The 17,030-nt window shown below is 34.8% G+C and overlaps 1 protein-coding gene across 1 annotated transcript in view; it reads right to left on the reverse strand.

The window, feature by feature from the left end:
• Positions 1 to 3,092: 3,092 nt before the first annotated feature.
• Positions 3,093 to 17,030, reverse strand: part of ARMC1 (armadillo repeat containing 1) — a 31,927-nt gene continuing 17,989 nt past the window's right edge. The window contains exons 4-7 of the mRNA XM_039841769.1: positions 14,870 to 15,059; positions 6,362 to 6,478; positions 6,203 to 6,277; positions 3,093 to 5,199 (exon numbers count right to left, since the gene is read on the reverse strand). Coding sequence (XP_039697703.1) covers positions 5,008 to 5,199; positions 6,203 to 6,277; positions 6,362 to 6,478; positions 14,870 to 15,059 — 574 coding nt within the window. The 3' untranslated portion in view covers positions 3,093 to 5,007. The remainder of the gene's footprint in view (positions 5,200 to 6,202; positions 6,278 to 6,361; positions 6,479 to 14,869; positions 15,060 to 17,030) is intronic.

Here is a 17,030-nt window from a genome sequence, read left to right on the forward strand (position 1 = left end):
TATGCTCCACAGTGGGCAAACTCTAGGAAAACATAGCAAATACTCCCTCCCTTTACAGATCTTGATCTCAGTAAGAAACATACTTATGGAAAGAAACAGACCACAAATGAAAGGTTCCAAAGTACTATAGCAGTTGAGAGGAAGAAGGAATCATAATCACAAGGATATAATGGATTTATAGAACAAGCAGTGGGATATACTGCAAGTTGAAAATATTTTTATTAAAAAAGTGAATATATCTTTTTAGCATGTTGAAGAACTTCTATACATCAGGTAAGAAAAATCAAATTGTTCTCCCCACCCCACCAAAACATAAAAAAAGGAGAGACAGTTGACAGAAAAAAAATACTCAAAAAGCTCACTCTGACTCATAAGAGATACCGTTTTTAGACTGCAAAGGGCTAAATATGGGATAACACGGTTGGAGAGGCTGAAGGGAAGCAGGAACTCTCATACTTTGCTGGTGAGAGGGGAAACGAGTAATCTCTAAGGAGGCGGGAACTGTCAAAATTAAAGCACTCACACCTTTGACAACAGTTCTATATCTAGGAATTCATTCTACAGAAAGGCGTACATAGTACTATTTGTAAGAGCAAAGGACTACAATCAAAACACTGGTTAAATAAGTGGTAGGACATTAATATAACGTGACACTGTGGAGCTATGAAAGAAAGCTGCTTTGTATAGGATACAGAGAAATTTCTAAGATACATTTTAAGTGAAAAAGGTAAATGGCAGGGCATTATGTTACCACTTGTATGGGAAAAAAAATATGAAAAAGTTGGTAAATTTATAGAATATTCCTGATGATCATACAAAATTTATAACAATGCCTGTTCCTGGTGAGAGGAACCAGGTGACTAAGGAGAGTCACTGTTCACTGGATGCCTATTTTGAACACGTTAAAAATCTGGTGTATATTTGTTACCAACAGAAAAAAGGAAATTCAAATAAACTAAAAAATGTTATGAATATTGGCTATGTTGTAGAAAGGCAGGTGATCTGTTTTCTTTATGCATTCTGTAGTATATCGACCTTAATATTTTAAAGGACCTAAGAGTATAAACGAGGAAATTTCAGGTAGCAAAGAATATGAGTGAAGACCTGAAGGGTAGGATGAATACGGAAAACTTAGGTTATAATATACAAGCCTAAATAAGCAGACAGTTTTTGTAACAATAGGATAGACAACTGTGCCTCGCATATAGAAAAATGTGTAATAATGCTACACAATGTATGAAAAACTAGGTTGGGGGCTAAACTGATGGCATTTTTGGTGCTAGATAGAGTCCAAACTAATCCGTAGGTCTCTGTTGACATTAGAGCAGAAAATGACAATACTATTAAATTTAATCTGATAGATTAGAATGTGGCACGCTAGAAGTAAAAAGAAGCCAATTTCTGGCCCACAGACATTTTTCACGTGGCTCAGGCAGTGTTTTTAGGGTCTGGAAGAGCCACAAAGTCCAGAAACTCCATACTGTTAAAAGTCCACAAGCCATGTGAAGAAAAGGCAGTTTTCCCTTAGACAGGCCTGGTGTTCTCCATGTGTTTTCCTATGCTGTGGCCTAACCTGACTTATTTCACATATCTAACTTTTTCTGGTCTCGAGAGAGTTTTTGATTTCTAACAGACACCTGGATTAAGTCACTTGACATGATGCAAGTGGAAGGGGCTGGACTGGAAAGGCACAGCTGAGGCACCTAAGATAGAGGCTGCCTTCTAAGAGTGTAGAGACTCAGAAGCCAGACTGCCTGGCTTTGAGTCCTAGCTTCACTACTTACTAGCTCTGTGATCTGGGACCAATGAGTTACTTATCTTATTTTTCCCATCTATCTAATGAAATATAAAAGTACCTACCTTGTAGTTGTTAAAGGTTAAATGAGTAAATATCTGTAAAGCACCTAGCACAGTGCTGGATACAGAGTTAGTTTTTCATTTAGTTTTTTTCTTTTTAATCTATTGCATGCCTATCATGAGTCTGTTTCTAAAATAAAAATTCGGACTTCACATTTGATAGGTACAGAGAAGGAAAGGGAGCTATCAATCATGGTAGAATGGAGACTTTGAAGTTAGATAACTGAGAGCTAATTGAAAACCTGACAACAGATAAATTCTTCAAGGGACAACATTTAGATAAAAATCAAATAGCTGAGGACTAAGCCTCAAAAAAAGTCCCTCTGATTGGATATAGAAAGATAAGGACCCAGATAAAGTATGATTACAAAGATATAGTGTTTTACTTGAGAATCAAGGACAAGAGAATTGTGTCAAATTATTGTAACAATAATTCCATCTTACACTTGCAAATTTTTAGTTTTCAAATTATTCATGATGCCACTGGATTCTAATAATGACCCAGGAAGTAGAGAAATTATCTCCATTTTATTAATGAAGGAAAACCTTAAAGATTAAATTATTACCTAAGGTTACACAGCTAGTAAGTTATAAAACAAGAAATCAAAAACACCACTATATATATGTGTGTATATATATATCATATATGGCACATGATATATATAATATATAAAAATGTTCTATAACAATTCTGTAAGAATCAGGATATTATAAATTAATCCTAACTTCATTCAATGGAGCAAGTATTATGCCCCTCTGCTACTTCAAAAAAATAAAAATAAAAACCAAATAACAAACTATAAATTGAATAAATCAGAAACAAACATGCCTAGAAAAAAATAATACAACCTGTCACTTTTCCAATTTGCCCAAGTTAATTAGCACCTTCTATTTACTTTTATTTGAAAAAAATTCATTTGCCTAAAAAAATATTTGAGTGCTTGCTACTACCCAGGTACAGCTAAAGAGTCTTTTCAAAGAGCTAAGCAGGGAGAGACACTAGTAGATACAATCTCAATCTAATGTGATAAATGTACAATGAGTGTATGTAAAGGGGCGACGAATCCAAAGCCGGGGGAAGGAAGGTGTGAGGCTGGGAAGGAGACGAATAAGACTCACGGGAATTAGTCCAGTAACGTACCTGCAAAGGAGCTAGGAGAAGGTGCCAGGCAATGTGGCTAAAGACAGGCTTAAGAGTAATCAATAATGCTTATACCACAAAAATGCAATAACCATTCAATTTTAATTATGTTACCTTTTATTAGACCTGGAAATAAAAGAACACTTAGAATCAGAACACACAAACATCAAGCTGTAATACCTACTTGTACTGAACCATTGCTACCAAAGGGATGTAGTTTTTTAAATAAGCAGATGTGTGGCGATGCAAAATAAAATTTAAGCTTGTTAAAATGGAACAGTAAACTTTGTTTTAATGGCTATAGAAAGGAGGTGGTTTTCTTTTCTTTCTTCAACACGTCTGGTTCTGACAGCAAGTTGTATTACACGTTTAAAGCAATACATGCCCTGAAATCTTATATTTTCAGTTGTGTGCGTCACCTGAATTAGCCCAGACATATGAAAAACTCTCTCTCTCAATACCCTCAGTGCCCCTCCCTCCAGAAAGTCACAATGTTTGTGAACTCGAGATTCTGGTTAGTGAAGTATTTTACAGTAATTTTTCTCCAGTGACACTGGATTCTTTTAATTTCCTCTAAAAGAGAAGTGCTGAAAATGCAAGGAAATCCTCCGGGGTCCAAATTTCATTTCACATTCTCCAAGCAGTAAAACAGCAGCTTTACATGTTGATGAAAAAGAATTTCAATTGCTTTCTATTAGTTTTTAATCGTATTAGCATTAAAATTTATCAGGATTTGGATTTCCAAAAGGAAAATTTCAGTTGCCAAATATTTCAGAAATGCAATAAAGCATTACATATATACAATTAGCTTTTACCTACCAAAAATATATATGTATATATATATATTTATATTTATCTTACCTTCACTGAAGTTCTTTTTTTCTGTCTGGACATGGAAACAAAATTAAGTAAACCAATGCTCGCTTTATTTCTTTATAAGCACAAATTTGAGTCTTTTTTCATTCAGTACAACTGCCAAGTTCATAATAAATTCACAGAAGGCAATACAAGGAAATACTTACTGAATAGGCATCTGCCAAGCGATCATGGGTTAAGGTTAAACTCTACCAAACGGCACTATGGCATATAGGCATCTGATTTTTGTTTTCTTTTTTCAAGTTTGTCAGTTCCCTACACTTTTTTTTTCTATCTGGGAGAGTATATAGTCACAAAGTAAGGCCTAGAGACCATTTACAGTTGCTCCCAATATTATGGTGGACATAATTCACAAGAGCTGATATCAACCAAACTGAGCAGCAGTCAACAGGAACCACATTTGGTCACATTCAAACAGTCTCAACAGCACTTCACTGATATATATATTTCCTTCTTCTCGAATGATTTTGTGTTAATCTTATTGATAACATATAAGATTGCAAATTTTTTGTAGAGTTATATTTTTAGGGGACTGCTACATTCAAATGAATATATTTTAATTCACAAAATGTCATTAGTAATGTCTTTTCTATAAACATGGTTGGCAAAATAAAAAAAGGCACAAAAGGGGGATAATGAGAAATGTTTTCAACTTTCAGTGAAGAGGACCAAAGCAAGTATCTTTCATGAAGAAAAGCCGAGAAAAATGTTCAGTAATTCATGCACAACTCGAGCTTAAAAAAAAAAAACAAAAAAACTTCTCTTCAGATAGGTCCTGAGGCTTGAGGAGAAAATGTGTTTTCCTAATCACGTGCTTTATGTAAAATAAAATGTAAAGCTGCACATATGTGTTTGGTTTACCAATGGACCCATGTTTTTTAAAAAGTGAGGCAATTAAAGAAAACCAAAACCATAATACCTGCATCAACAAAGCAACTCCACCTGTAGCCTTCTGTCCTTTTTACCACTTAGTGGGGCAAAATGTCCAATAAAATGTAAAATGCAGCATACACAATCATGTAATCTAAAAACTTTTCATGATAACTTATTGCAAATTGCACTTGACAGTTAACCACAACATTGGAAAACTGGCCCCCTGTTCGTTCACACAGTCCTCGAGCCCCAAATTGAAGTCACCAGTAAAATGATCTCGACAAAAAGTTTGCGGCTGTGCTCAGCCAGCTAGCCCCACCCTCTGGGTGGGAGCCAACCCGGGACACTGCTTTGTCCTGCTCCTTTGTGGGGCTCTCATCCTCAGGCAGGTAGTCGGGCAGCTCTGTGTTCTGTTCTACTTCCACAGGCGTATCCTGGAATGGAACCAGCATCTGACACAGAGAACATGTGAAGAGTATTACGAATCAGCCTGACATAGGCCAGAAGTGAAAGGTTTACTTTACTCCTCATTCCAATCACCAAAGTATTTTGGGGGGGCTCTCTTTCTTTGAAAATGTTCCTCTTACACAGAGGTAGGCCCCACTGCTGAGCACTGTGTAAGCACAGGAAGGCAGAACTACACATGAAAACTGATGAGGGTCCAGGAATAAATGTGCAATCTCTGTCTATTTCAAGATGACAGGGTTAGGTGGGAAGGGCATTAAGAAACACAAACTTCCAGTTATACAATAAGTCTCAGGGATGTACTGTACGACACAGGGAATGAGTCAATAATATCATAACTATGTACAGTGACATGGTTACTAGACTTATTGTGGTGATCACTTTGTAAAGTATATAAATGTTCAATCACTATGCTATACACTTGATACTAATATAATATTGTATGTCAGCTGTAATTAAAAATAAATTTTTAAAAATGTTAAATAAGACAAAAGGAAGTATCTGGCTACTGTATAGATCTCTGGAGGGGCAATGAATCCCCCTTTTTGTGGGAACTCAAATGAGCTAAAGCCACATAGATTCATTTTCCCTATCACAAAGCTAGTGGAAAGAGTAGCGAGAGGCAAAGATTTTCACTGGATATATTTGCCTAATGGTGGGATTGGACTTCTTTTTTCTGGACTGGCAAAACTAATTAAGGTTAGAAAGCATTTAAAGACCAATGCAAGGAAACCACGAAGCCTTTTTATTTCTATATAATACCATCAAGACATCACTAAAATAAACAACAGTCTGAAACTCACAAAAATATGATATAAAAAGAAGGTGAAATCCACAAAAGAGCTCTCTATATTTCTAAGAGTTGACTGTTAACAAGAAGCATTAAGATATTCTGACCCAACCACATTCCTATATACTTGGCAACTTTTAGTCTAGAGAATAAATCGAGAGTTGGAGTTGGGTATAAATAAAACTAAATAAAGCTTTTACCTCTTCTCCACTTTCACTTTTCACAACTTGCTGAGCCTTCATAACCTTGGTTGATGCTATCGCTGATGCCAAAGCCTAGGCCAGGATAAAAACAGACAATTTTGAACACTGATTTGTTACCTGTAACCTCAAGCATATTCAGCCATTTAAAATACTAACCTCTGCTTTCAAATCGGAACGGATTCGCACCACACATCTTTGAACAGCCATTTGAAAAGTAAAGCTAATAACACCTTTAATTTTTAACAAAGCCTCTTCACATAGATTTCGCCGAGACTGAAAAAAAGCAAATTGTTATTAACACTGGCAGAATAATAAAAGGGAATAAATCAACTCAAACCACACTGAACTAGTCATTATATCTAGGGGGAGGGGGACACCACGGGGGCAAATGTCTCTTTTCCAGTTCTACCTTCTCACATTAGAGGGCACGAAGAGGGTGATGCTTAGCCAAGTTTATTAAATTTTATAATAGATCAATAGAATACTAATTCCTGCTAGGTTTTTTCAGGCTTCATCACTAATATTTAGTTTTAATAATTTTAATAAGAAGTTAGCCAATGTTAATTTGAATCTCAAAGCAAAAAGAATGAAAGGCTAATACAGAAAAAATGCTGAAAAGCAGAGGTTCCCCTAGCTCAAGGGTGGGCAAACCATAATCCGCCAGCTGTTTTTGTAACACCCATATCCTGACATACTGTCTGAGGAAAGTTTTGTTCTGTTGCAGTTATAACAAAGACCATATGCCCTGCAAAACTTAAAACATCAGGCCCTTGAAAGAAAAGGTTTGCTGACCCCTGCTGTAGCTTAAAAATCTCTAGTATTAAATTCTAATAAACTGAAATTAGAATTAGTGAACATTCAGTGTTTGAGTCACTATTTTTTAAAGTACTTGATATTTAATAAATATCACTGCCTCCTTCATTGATGGCATTCTCAATGGGTACCACCAACGCATTCTCAAGGTTATCAGTATCTTTTTGGTTCTCATTTCCCTCTCGCAACACAATATAGAATATACCCTTCAATGCCTCTTTGACTCCTAATAATACACTATCCTGATCTTCCATTTACACCACTGATTATTCCATCTCTGTCTCATTTTATCTCTAAGGTCCAGTGCCTAAAACTAAGGGATTTTCTTTTTACTTTGTCTCTCGGTAGACTATTCTCATCATTTCTGCCGTCATTACCAGAGGGAAGCACAGACATATATCTCCAATACAATTTTATTTTCATTTGTCTACAGATATATCCACTTGTATTCCAATGGTCATCTCAAACAAAAGATGCAAAGGAAAAAATGGATTAAGAAGTAACTAGTTTCTCATCCCTCCCTCCACCTCCAGCCACATGTCAAATCACTACCTACATTTTCCTGTTCTGTATTGAGACCAGGTTCAAGGGGACAGGAATCTGCAATTGACCCCAAGTCACTGGATAACACCCTAAAACACAGTGCTTTCAAATTACCCAGTTCACTCTTCTCTCCCATTGAATAAAATCAGTCTTCAAACCTAGTCTCACATCCTTAGAAACAACTCATATACTCGCTTATCTCCCTATTTAAACTACTTTTTCACTTCTGCATTTCAACACTACTCAGGCAAGGGTCTGGGGTACGGCTGCGCATGGCAGCACACAGACCCACAGGGGCTCATCTAGTGCACTGTTCCTGGACTCTGCACTGCTGAGCCCTGGGTTTTGCAAGGCTCCATTAGGGAACTGGTGCCAATTCATCTTTATTTTGACAGAAAATTAACCCACATTTGCAACAGGCAAAGCCTCAGGGTCGTGGAGAGGGTAAATTCAATTCCAAGATTTGATCTCAGAAATAGTCCATTTCCAGGTAAACGAGATCTTCAACAGAGCAAACAGGATCAAGAATTAGTCACAAAGGATGAATACCCTCTTGATTGGGATATGAGGTCAAGATTAGGTTGAAAGAATCATAAGTAGATAAAATTGTAAGTGGGGCAAGGATGTAGATGAGTCAAGGTTAAGTGCCTGACAATGAATAGAAGAAAAAGTGTGTGTGTGTTATTAAGAGAGTATCAATTCAAAGAACATAGACAGTAGTCTGTCTCCAATTTCTAAAGACTACATAGTAGCATGCTTTGCAGTTGAGCAAATTAAAGCAAAGGGAAAAATGCCTGGAGGATCCATTATCAGGAAGAACCTCTGAAAGCCTTGATACATACACAAAAATAATGTACATTGCTTCACTATTAAGACTAAACATGTTTCCATGTGTAGCTGTCCAAAGCAGTGGTTAAGAGTGGGATTCTGCAGCTAGACCCGCTGCCTAGGTTCAAATCTATGTCCTTCACTTGGTAACTGTATGACCCTGGGAAACACTTTATATTTGGTGTGCTTCAGTCTCATCTATAAATTGGGGCTATAATTAGACCAACCATATAATGAGAAATAAATGAGTTAACACATCACAAGGATCACTGTATTTCAATAAATGTTTGCTGATATTATTTATTGGAAATTTATCTCCTTAGGGATTTTTTCCTATTAGATTTTCTTTTGTTGATTTTTAACCTGCTGTCAGTTATTCATTACAAATATTTTTCAACTTTTTTTTACCTTCTAAGATTATATTTGACAAAACAAAAACTTTACTGTCAAACTAGAGATCTTTCCTAAAGCAATTTCTTCTACTGTCTTTTTGCTTAAAGAAGTCCTTAAAGAGATCAGTTACATGTTCAGATTTCTTTAATTTCGTAGTTTTAACTTTTTAATACATTTTGAATTTTTAATGTCTGATAAGATGCCCTCTCCCCTTCCCTTACAATTCCTGCAAAACTGTCAGTTTTCTGGCACCATTTATTGAACCACCTACCCCTTTCCTGCTGGTGTCTGATGCTTCCTTTATCATAGGTTAAGTTCTAATGTACACTAGCTTCAGGGTTTTGTTTTTTCCAAATTTTTTTCAATATTTTTCATCATGAACATATTGTTTAATTATGGAAAATTAACAGTACATTTTAAGATCTAGTAGGGAACATCTTTTCATTACTCTTATATACTCTTAGTTGTTGATATTTCAAGCCTTGGCACTTATGGCTCCCTCTCTTGGGAACATGCACTCCTTCACAGATATCCACTGACTCACACACTCCCAGTCTTTGTTGAAATGTCAGTTTCTCCAGGTTTATCGGAACCAACCTATTTAAAACTGCAGCCCTACCATCTCACCCATTAGTAGTCCCTATCTACCTTCCCTTTACTTTTCTCCACAGAACTTACCACTTCTAATATAGTATACACCTTGGCTTACTGTCTGCCTCCTCCAACTATGATACTAGCTTAATGAGGTCAAACATAAAATTTATGAGAACTTTTGCTTATTTTGGTCTCTGTTGTATCCCTGGTGCCTAAAATATTGGCTGGTATATACTGGGCACCTGGATATGCCACTAAAAAATGTTATCTAACATTATAGTACAGTACTAGAGTTAACTTGCTAATATTTTACTTTATGGATTTTAGCAATCATATTCTTAAAATATATTGGCCTGTATTTTCGTGTGGGTTTTATTATTTCATTTGGGCTAGCTTTAAAAATAAACAGTATAATTCCATTAAAATTAAACAGATGGTATTGGTGATATTTTATATATCTTAATATCTTCCATTCAATCAATTTAGTTAGCAGAACCTGCTTAGCAGAATCTTTTCAGGATTTTGTGGCCCCAGTTTCAGTAAGACAGTTAGTTGTTAACTTACTTGGCAATGTTACGGATAATATGCATATGAAGAGCTTCCCTTCACCCTTACTTACTGAATCCTGAAGCCTAATCATCCTAACACAACTAGAAAAAGCTATGTATAATCCAATGTAACCTAACTGGCACAGCTAAAAAGATGGGTAGTAATTCACCAACTGCAACCCCTAAATATGTAAAGTATATAACTTTGGATAAATAAAGGTGTAAAAACTTGGACATACATGGAGCATGGACAGAGAACCCAGAAGAGTATTGCCTCAGTAGTGCAGCAAAATTATCCTTAGGTTAAAGGGTGCTGTGGTCCTGCCTAACAGAGCTTAAACACAGCCTCATAAAGATCCAACTGTTTGCAAGTAACTGATCTAAAACAAACTCAAGAATATTTAAAGGCTTTGCATACAAAATACATGCTGTATCCAACAATGTAAAATTTGCAGCATATGCCATCCAATCAAAAAATACTAGGCATGCAAAGAAGAAAATATAATCTATAATTAGAAAAATCAATCTACAAAAACACTCAGAAATAACAGATTGGTAGAATTAGTAGACAAGGACATTAAACAGTTATTCTTACCATATTCTGTATGGTCTAGAGTAGATAAAGTATAAACACATTAAAGAGATACAAGAATCAAACTTCTAGAGATACAATAAAACAATGTCTACGGTGAAAAATACACCAAATGAGATTAGCAGCAAATTAAACACCTGCAGAAAAAAAATTTAGTGACTACAGCAACACAAACTATCCAAAATGAAACTTAAAAAACATTTTAAAAGAAATTAACAGAACATCAGTGAGCTGTGGGACAATGTCACATAGCTGAATATATATAACAAGAATTCCTGAGAGACTGAGGGGAAAGCAAGACAGAAAAAGTACTTGAAGAAATAATAGAAAAAATTGTACGAATTTGCTGCAAACTGTAAACCCAGAGATCCAAGAAGCTAAATTAACATGAAGAAAATTCTACCAAAGCACATCATAAACAAACTGATCAAAAGGAGTGGTAAAAGAAACTCTTAATAGAAACAATACAAGGGAGAAGATAGTACAACAGTGACTTAAAGTATTGTAAGAAAACTGTCACCTAGAATTCTATACCCATCAAAAATATCTTTCAAAAAGAAAAATAAAATAGATGCTTTCAGATACATAAAACTGAAAGAATTGGAGACTTCAACACCTAACTTTCAAAAATGGATAGAACATCTAGACTAAAGATCAGCAGGGAAAAAGTAGGCTTAAACAACACCAACAGCCAACTAAACCTAACAGACACTTACAGAACACTCCAGTCAATAGTACATACAGTCTCAAGTGTACATGGAACATTCTCCAGAACAAACCATGTTAGGCCATTGAACCAAGCCTCAAAAAATTTAAAAGGGTTGAAATCATATAATGCTATCTAATCACATGAAGTGAAATTAGAAATCAGTAACAGAAGGAAGTTTGGAAAATTCAATATTTAAAAATTAAACAACAAACTCCTAAAAAACAATGGATCAAAGAAAAGATTAAAGAGAAATTAGAGAATACTTTGAGATGAATGAAATGAAAACACCGCATATTAAATCTATGGGATGCAGAGAAAACAGTGCTTAGAGGAGACTTTATTTCTATAAAATAGAAATTCTCAAATCAATAACCTAACTTTCCATTCTAAGAAACAAGAGCAAACTAAACCTGAAGCAAGCAGAAAGAAGGAAATAATAAAGAATAAAACAGGGGGAAAAAAAAAACAGAAATAGAATATGGGGCGGGGCGGGGGAGGGGGGAAGGACAGAAAAATGAGTGAAACCTAAAGTTGGTTCTTTGAAAAAGACTAACAAAATTTATAAACTTTATTTAGACTCACCAAGAAAATGAGAGCAAAATGACTCAAATTACTTAAATCAGGAATAAAAGAAGGGATAGTATGACCAACCTCAATAAAACAAAAGGATTATAAGCAAATACTATGAACAATTGTATGCCAACACATTAGATAACCTTAATGAAAGAGAAAAATTCCTAGAAAGACAACACTACCAAAACTGACTCAAGAAAAAAAAAATATATGGATGGACCTATAATAAGAGAATAAATTAATAATCAGAAAACTTCCCACAAAGAAAAACCCAGGACCAAATGGCTTCGCTCGTGAACTTTAGCTAATGTTTAAGAGAATTAAAATGTCTATTCTTCACAAAATTAACAATGTCTATGATGTCTAGCTTTCACAAACTCATCCAGACACTTTCTAACTCATTTTATGAAGTTAGAATTACCCTGATACCAACACCAGAAAAAAGACAGCATAAGAAAACTCAAACTAATATCCTGTATGAATATTGATGCAAAATACCTCAACAAAATACCAGCAAATCAAATCAAGAATCATATTAAAAAGATTATACGCTACAACTAAAATTTATCCTAGAAATGAAAGGATGGTTTAACATATGAATTATAATATATGATATTAATAGAACTCAATGATAAAAAGACATAAGCAATTTAAAATATACAAAGAATAGACATTTCTCCTAAAGAAAAAATCTGTGATAAAGATGTATGCAATAAACCCTAAATCAACCACTATAAATGGCCAATAACCACATGAAAAGATATTCAACATTACTAGTCATTACAGAAATGCCAATCAAAACCACAATAAGATACCACTTCATACACATCTAATAGGATAGCTATTTAAAAAAAAAAAAAAGAAAAAAGAAATGTTGACAAGAATGTGGGGAAACCAGACGCCTCATAGATTGCTGAAGGGAATAAAATGGTATAGCCACAGCTGTTCAAAAAGTTAAACATAAAATTACTATAACACCCAGGAATAGACCCAAGGAATAGACCCAAGAGAACTGAGAACATAAATCCACACAAAAACTTGTACATGAATGGTCATAGCAGAATTATTCAGAATAGTCGAAAAGTGAAAACAACCCAAATGTTTATCAACTGATGAATGGATAAACAAAATATGGTATATTCATACAATGGAACATTATAAAGAGGAATGATACACTGATACATGATACAACAGAGATGAACCTTGAAAACATGCTAAGTAAAAGTCAGGGGCTAGGGGAGTGATTGCTAATGGGTACAGGTCTCCTTTTGAGATGATAAAATGCTCTAGACAATGGCAATGGTTGCACAATCCTGTAAATATACTAAAACCACTGAATTTTACACTTTAAAATGTTAATTTTATAGTACATGAATTCTATTTTAATTAAAAAAAAAAACCTGAAAGAATTCATTCCCAGAAGACCTAAAACTACTACAAGAAATGTTAATGGAAGTCCTTCAGGCAGAAGAAAAATGATATCAGAAGAAAATCCAGATTTAAATAAAGGAATAAAGAGCCCCAGAAATGGTAAAAATGTGGTTAGACAGAAATTACTTTTTCTTATTTTTAAAATGTCTTTAAAAGAGACTTTTTCAAAATCAGAGACAGAAAGCAGAGTAGTGGTGAGCTAGGAGGAAGGAAGACAAGGGAGTTACTGTTTAATGGGTATTGAGTTTCAGTTTTACAAGAAAAAACGTTGTACATACATATTTGTATGGTGGTGACAGTTGCACATTATAAATGTATTTAATACCACTGAACTGTTTACTTAAAGGATTAAAATGGTAAATTTTATGCTATTTTACCATGATAAAAAAAACTGAAAAACAATTTTTTAAAAAGAATATTTAATGTAATAATAATGTACTCTGGGGTTTATAACATATGCAGAAGTAAAACATATAGTAACAGCAGCACAAAGGCAGAGATAAGGGAAAGGAAGTGTAGAGGGTTTTAAGTGTTATGCTATACATGAAGTCATATACAGTAGCCCCGCCATCTGAGGTTTCCCCTTCTGCAGTTTCAGTTACCCATAGTCAACAGTGGTCCGAAAATACTAAGTTAAAAACTCCAGAAATAAACAATCCATAAGTTTTAAATTGCGCACTGTTCTGAGTAGTGTAGTATGACGAAATCTCACACCATCCTGCTCTGTCCTGCCCAGGACATGAAGCATCCCTTTGTCCAGCGTATCCACACTTTATATGCTACCCGCCCGTTAGTCACTTAGTAGTCCTCTAGGTTCTCAGATCAGCTGTCATGACATTGCAGTGCTCGTGTTCAAGTAACACTCATTTTACTTAATAATGGCCACAAAGCACAGAGTTAGTAATTCTGGCAATTCATATATGCCAAAGAGAAGCCGTAAAGTGCTTCCCTTAAGTGAAAAGGTATGTTATATACAAGAAAAAACATAATATATATGAGGTTCAGTAGTATTTGCTTATCAGGCATGCACTGGGGGTCTTAGAACGTATCTCCAACAAATAAGGGGAGAATACTGTAATATTAATTGAAGTTAGACTGTGATAAGTTAAAATATATATAAAATAAACCCTAAATCAAGCAACAAAAAAGAAGAAAAGAGGGAAAGAGGGCACAGAGGCAGAGAGGGAAGAAGAGAGGCAGGCAGGCAATCTTGGTAAATGTCCCACGTGTACTTTGAAAGAATGAATATTATCTTGCTGTTGGGTGGGGTACTGTATAAATATCAATTAGGTTAGTTATTAGTGTATTTGAGTCTTCTATACCCTTACTGATTTTCTGTATACTTGTTCTATGGACAGATTGGTATTCAAATCTCCAGCTCTAACTGTAGATCTATTTCTCTCTGCATTTCTGTCAGTTCCGCTTCATGTATTTTGAAGTTCTATTATTAGGGCATAAATATTTAAAATTATTATGTCCTCTGATTAACTGACCCCATTAGCATAAAATGCCCTACTTTATCAACATAAAATATTGATATTAGGACTTATTCTTAAAGACTGTTAGCAGATGACACTAAGGAAACTATTTAGTTAACATATTTCTCTTTCCCATCTTAAGAACCTTTTGTAAAGTCTTACCGTATCATCAAGACCATCTATATGCAAAACCACTGTTTTGGCACGTTTGTTTGTAGTTCCCAGAAAGAACTGAGCTTTCCTTCGACGTGAATTCATTTCATTGAAACTATCACTATCTGCCATATTGGAAGACTGAAGAATGTCATAGATTTCAGAAGCCAGCAGTTTTGTTTCTCCAGGAGTTGTAGTCCTTGAAAAGAAATATATAAATTAATAAATTAGTCTTGTCTCTTCTACTGATTCTGTAATATTAGTCCTCAAGTTTGCAAAGACTTGTTTATTTCATTCTGATGTTCAATTTAAAAGAAATACCAGTGAATCCTAGAATAATCAGTAATGCAGAAGTACCTACTCTATAATAAAGTCTTCACATTTTCTTTTAAACCCATTGTTCATTGAGATTCAAAACTCATCACTACAATGGTATTAAAGCACTTTTAATCGAGATCGTTAATTAAATAGGAAATCAACTAAAAAGATCAGGATATAACAAGTCCCTGGATTAACACTCACATTCAACTCTCAATTTAAAAGTACTCTGACCTTCAATTAAATATAAAAATCCAAAGTGAGAAAACAAATTCGAAATCACTCAGAGTTATTTCAATAAAAAGATTTCTTAGTAAATTCAAACTGATTCTTTCTTAATTCATATTTTTTACATCTTTTACGAAACATGTATCATAAAACTCAAACAACATTTTTATTCTTAAACTTATAAATCCTGCTATAGATCCTCACATAAACAACTAGTGAGATGCCGTCCAACAGAACTTTCTGCATTGAAGAAATGTTTTTTTATCTGTACTGTCCACTCAGATGTGGCTATTGAGCACCTGAAATGTGTCAAGCCCAACTAAAGAAATAAACTTTATTTACTTTCAATTTAAATAGCCACATATGGCAAGTGGCTACCAAATTGGACAGCAGAGATCTAATGATTCTTATTAACTGAATTAACAATATGTACACACATAACTATAAGAAAATAGTACTCATTTCACCTATAAATGGCCTCAATTAAGTCCAAACCATTTCATATACATTCAAGGCCTCTAAAATCTGTCCTCCACCAACTAAGGTTTACCAACATATCACTGTGTCCTTTTTTATAGATGCCTCTCTTTCAAACTCTTATTTCTCCCCTGAAGGCTCAGTTCACCCACCATCATTTTATGAAGCCTCCCCCTGCCCAACACCTCATTCATGCTTCTGAATTCAAAGTATCATCATGCTTGTCCGTATACTACTGATCTTAATTTTCTATTTCTTTCTCTTCAAGAATAGGGGTGTATTCCCTCTGTACCTTCCACAAAGCCTAACAAAAATTTTTTGCAATTCATTTGTTTACTGAATGAGCAAGAATACTTCAATTTCTGATATTCAAACCGTACACATCCTAGCTATAAAGACCTTCTCTTCCAGGGGTGCTAATCTGGCAATTTTCCAGGCTCTCAATTCACTATGCCAGGTGCTTTTTTGGAGCCATTGCTGACTACAAACATCAATTACTTTGAATGATTTTGGCTCTATATTGCAGGAAGCTATGAAAAGACTTTTTTTTTTAGATGTCTCAGCACTTTTCCAATAACTATTTTACAGTTTATTGAAGAAGTCACTGCAGTTCTGAGATATTTTAAATACTAGGCAACCACAAGTTGTAAAGAATATGAGGACATTAGTTAGAGGCACTCATGAATTTAAGAGGAAAAAACTACAAAAAAAGCTACGGGAAAAAAAAAACCCTGGGTGACTATTTTCTCAATTATAGAGCTAGAACCATTCCAGATTCACAGGAAAGATAATCTGTACATCTAATGGATTCCTTAGGGCTTTAGGGCTTAATTCTCTCATAAATCTGTTCTACTAGTTCCCATACCAGTGGTAAGAGAGGAGAGAAACTGCCACTTATTCAAAAGAACAATTTGCACAGTTGACACATGTGCATTTATGACTGCCTGTACAGCTACAGAGGCTACTCATACTTTGTTAGAAAGTTGAGGATTTACAATAAAATTATCCCCTATACAGGTATTATGATTTTACAATAAAATTAACTTCATCTATAGAATCATACAGACTATGCCTATTTAGATATAACAATTACAGATGACAGATTAGCAAAAATGGTTAAATGAAATAACTACTCCCACCACTGCCA

The sequence above is a fragment of the Pteropus medius genome, unplaced genomic scaffold, assembly GCF_902729225.1.
Source record: "Pteropus medius unplaced genomic scaffold, Ma_sr-lr_union100, whole genome shotgun sequence".
NCBI classification, from domain to species: domain Eukaryota; kingdom Metazoa; phylum Chordata; class Mammalia; order Chiroptera; family Pteropodidae; genus Pteropus; species Pteropus medius.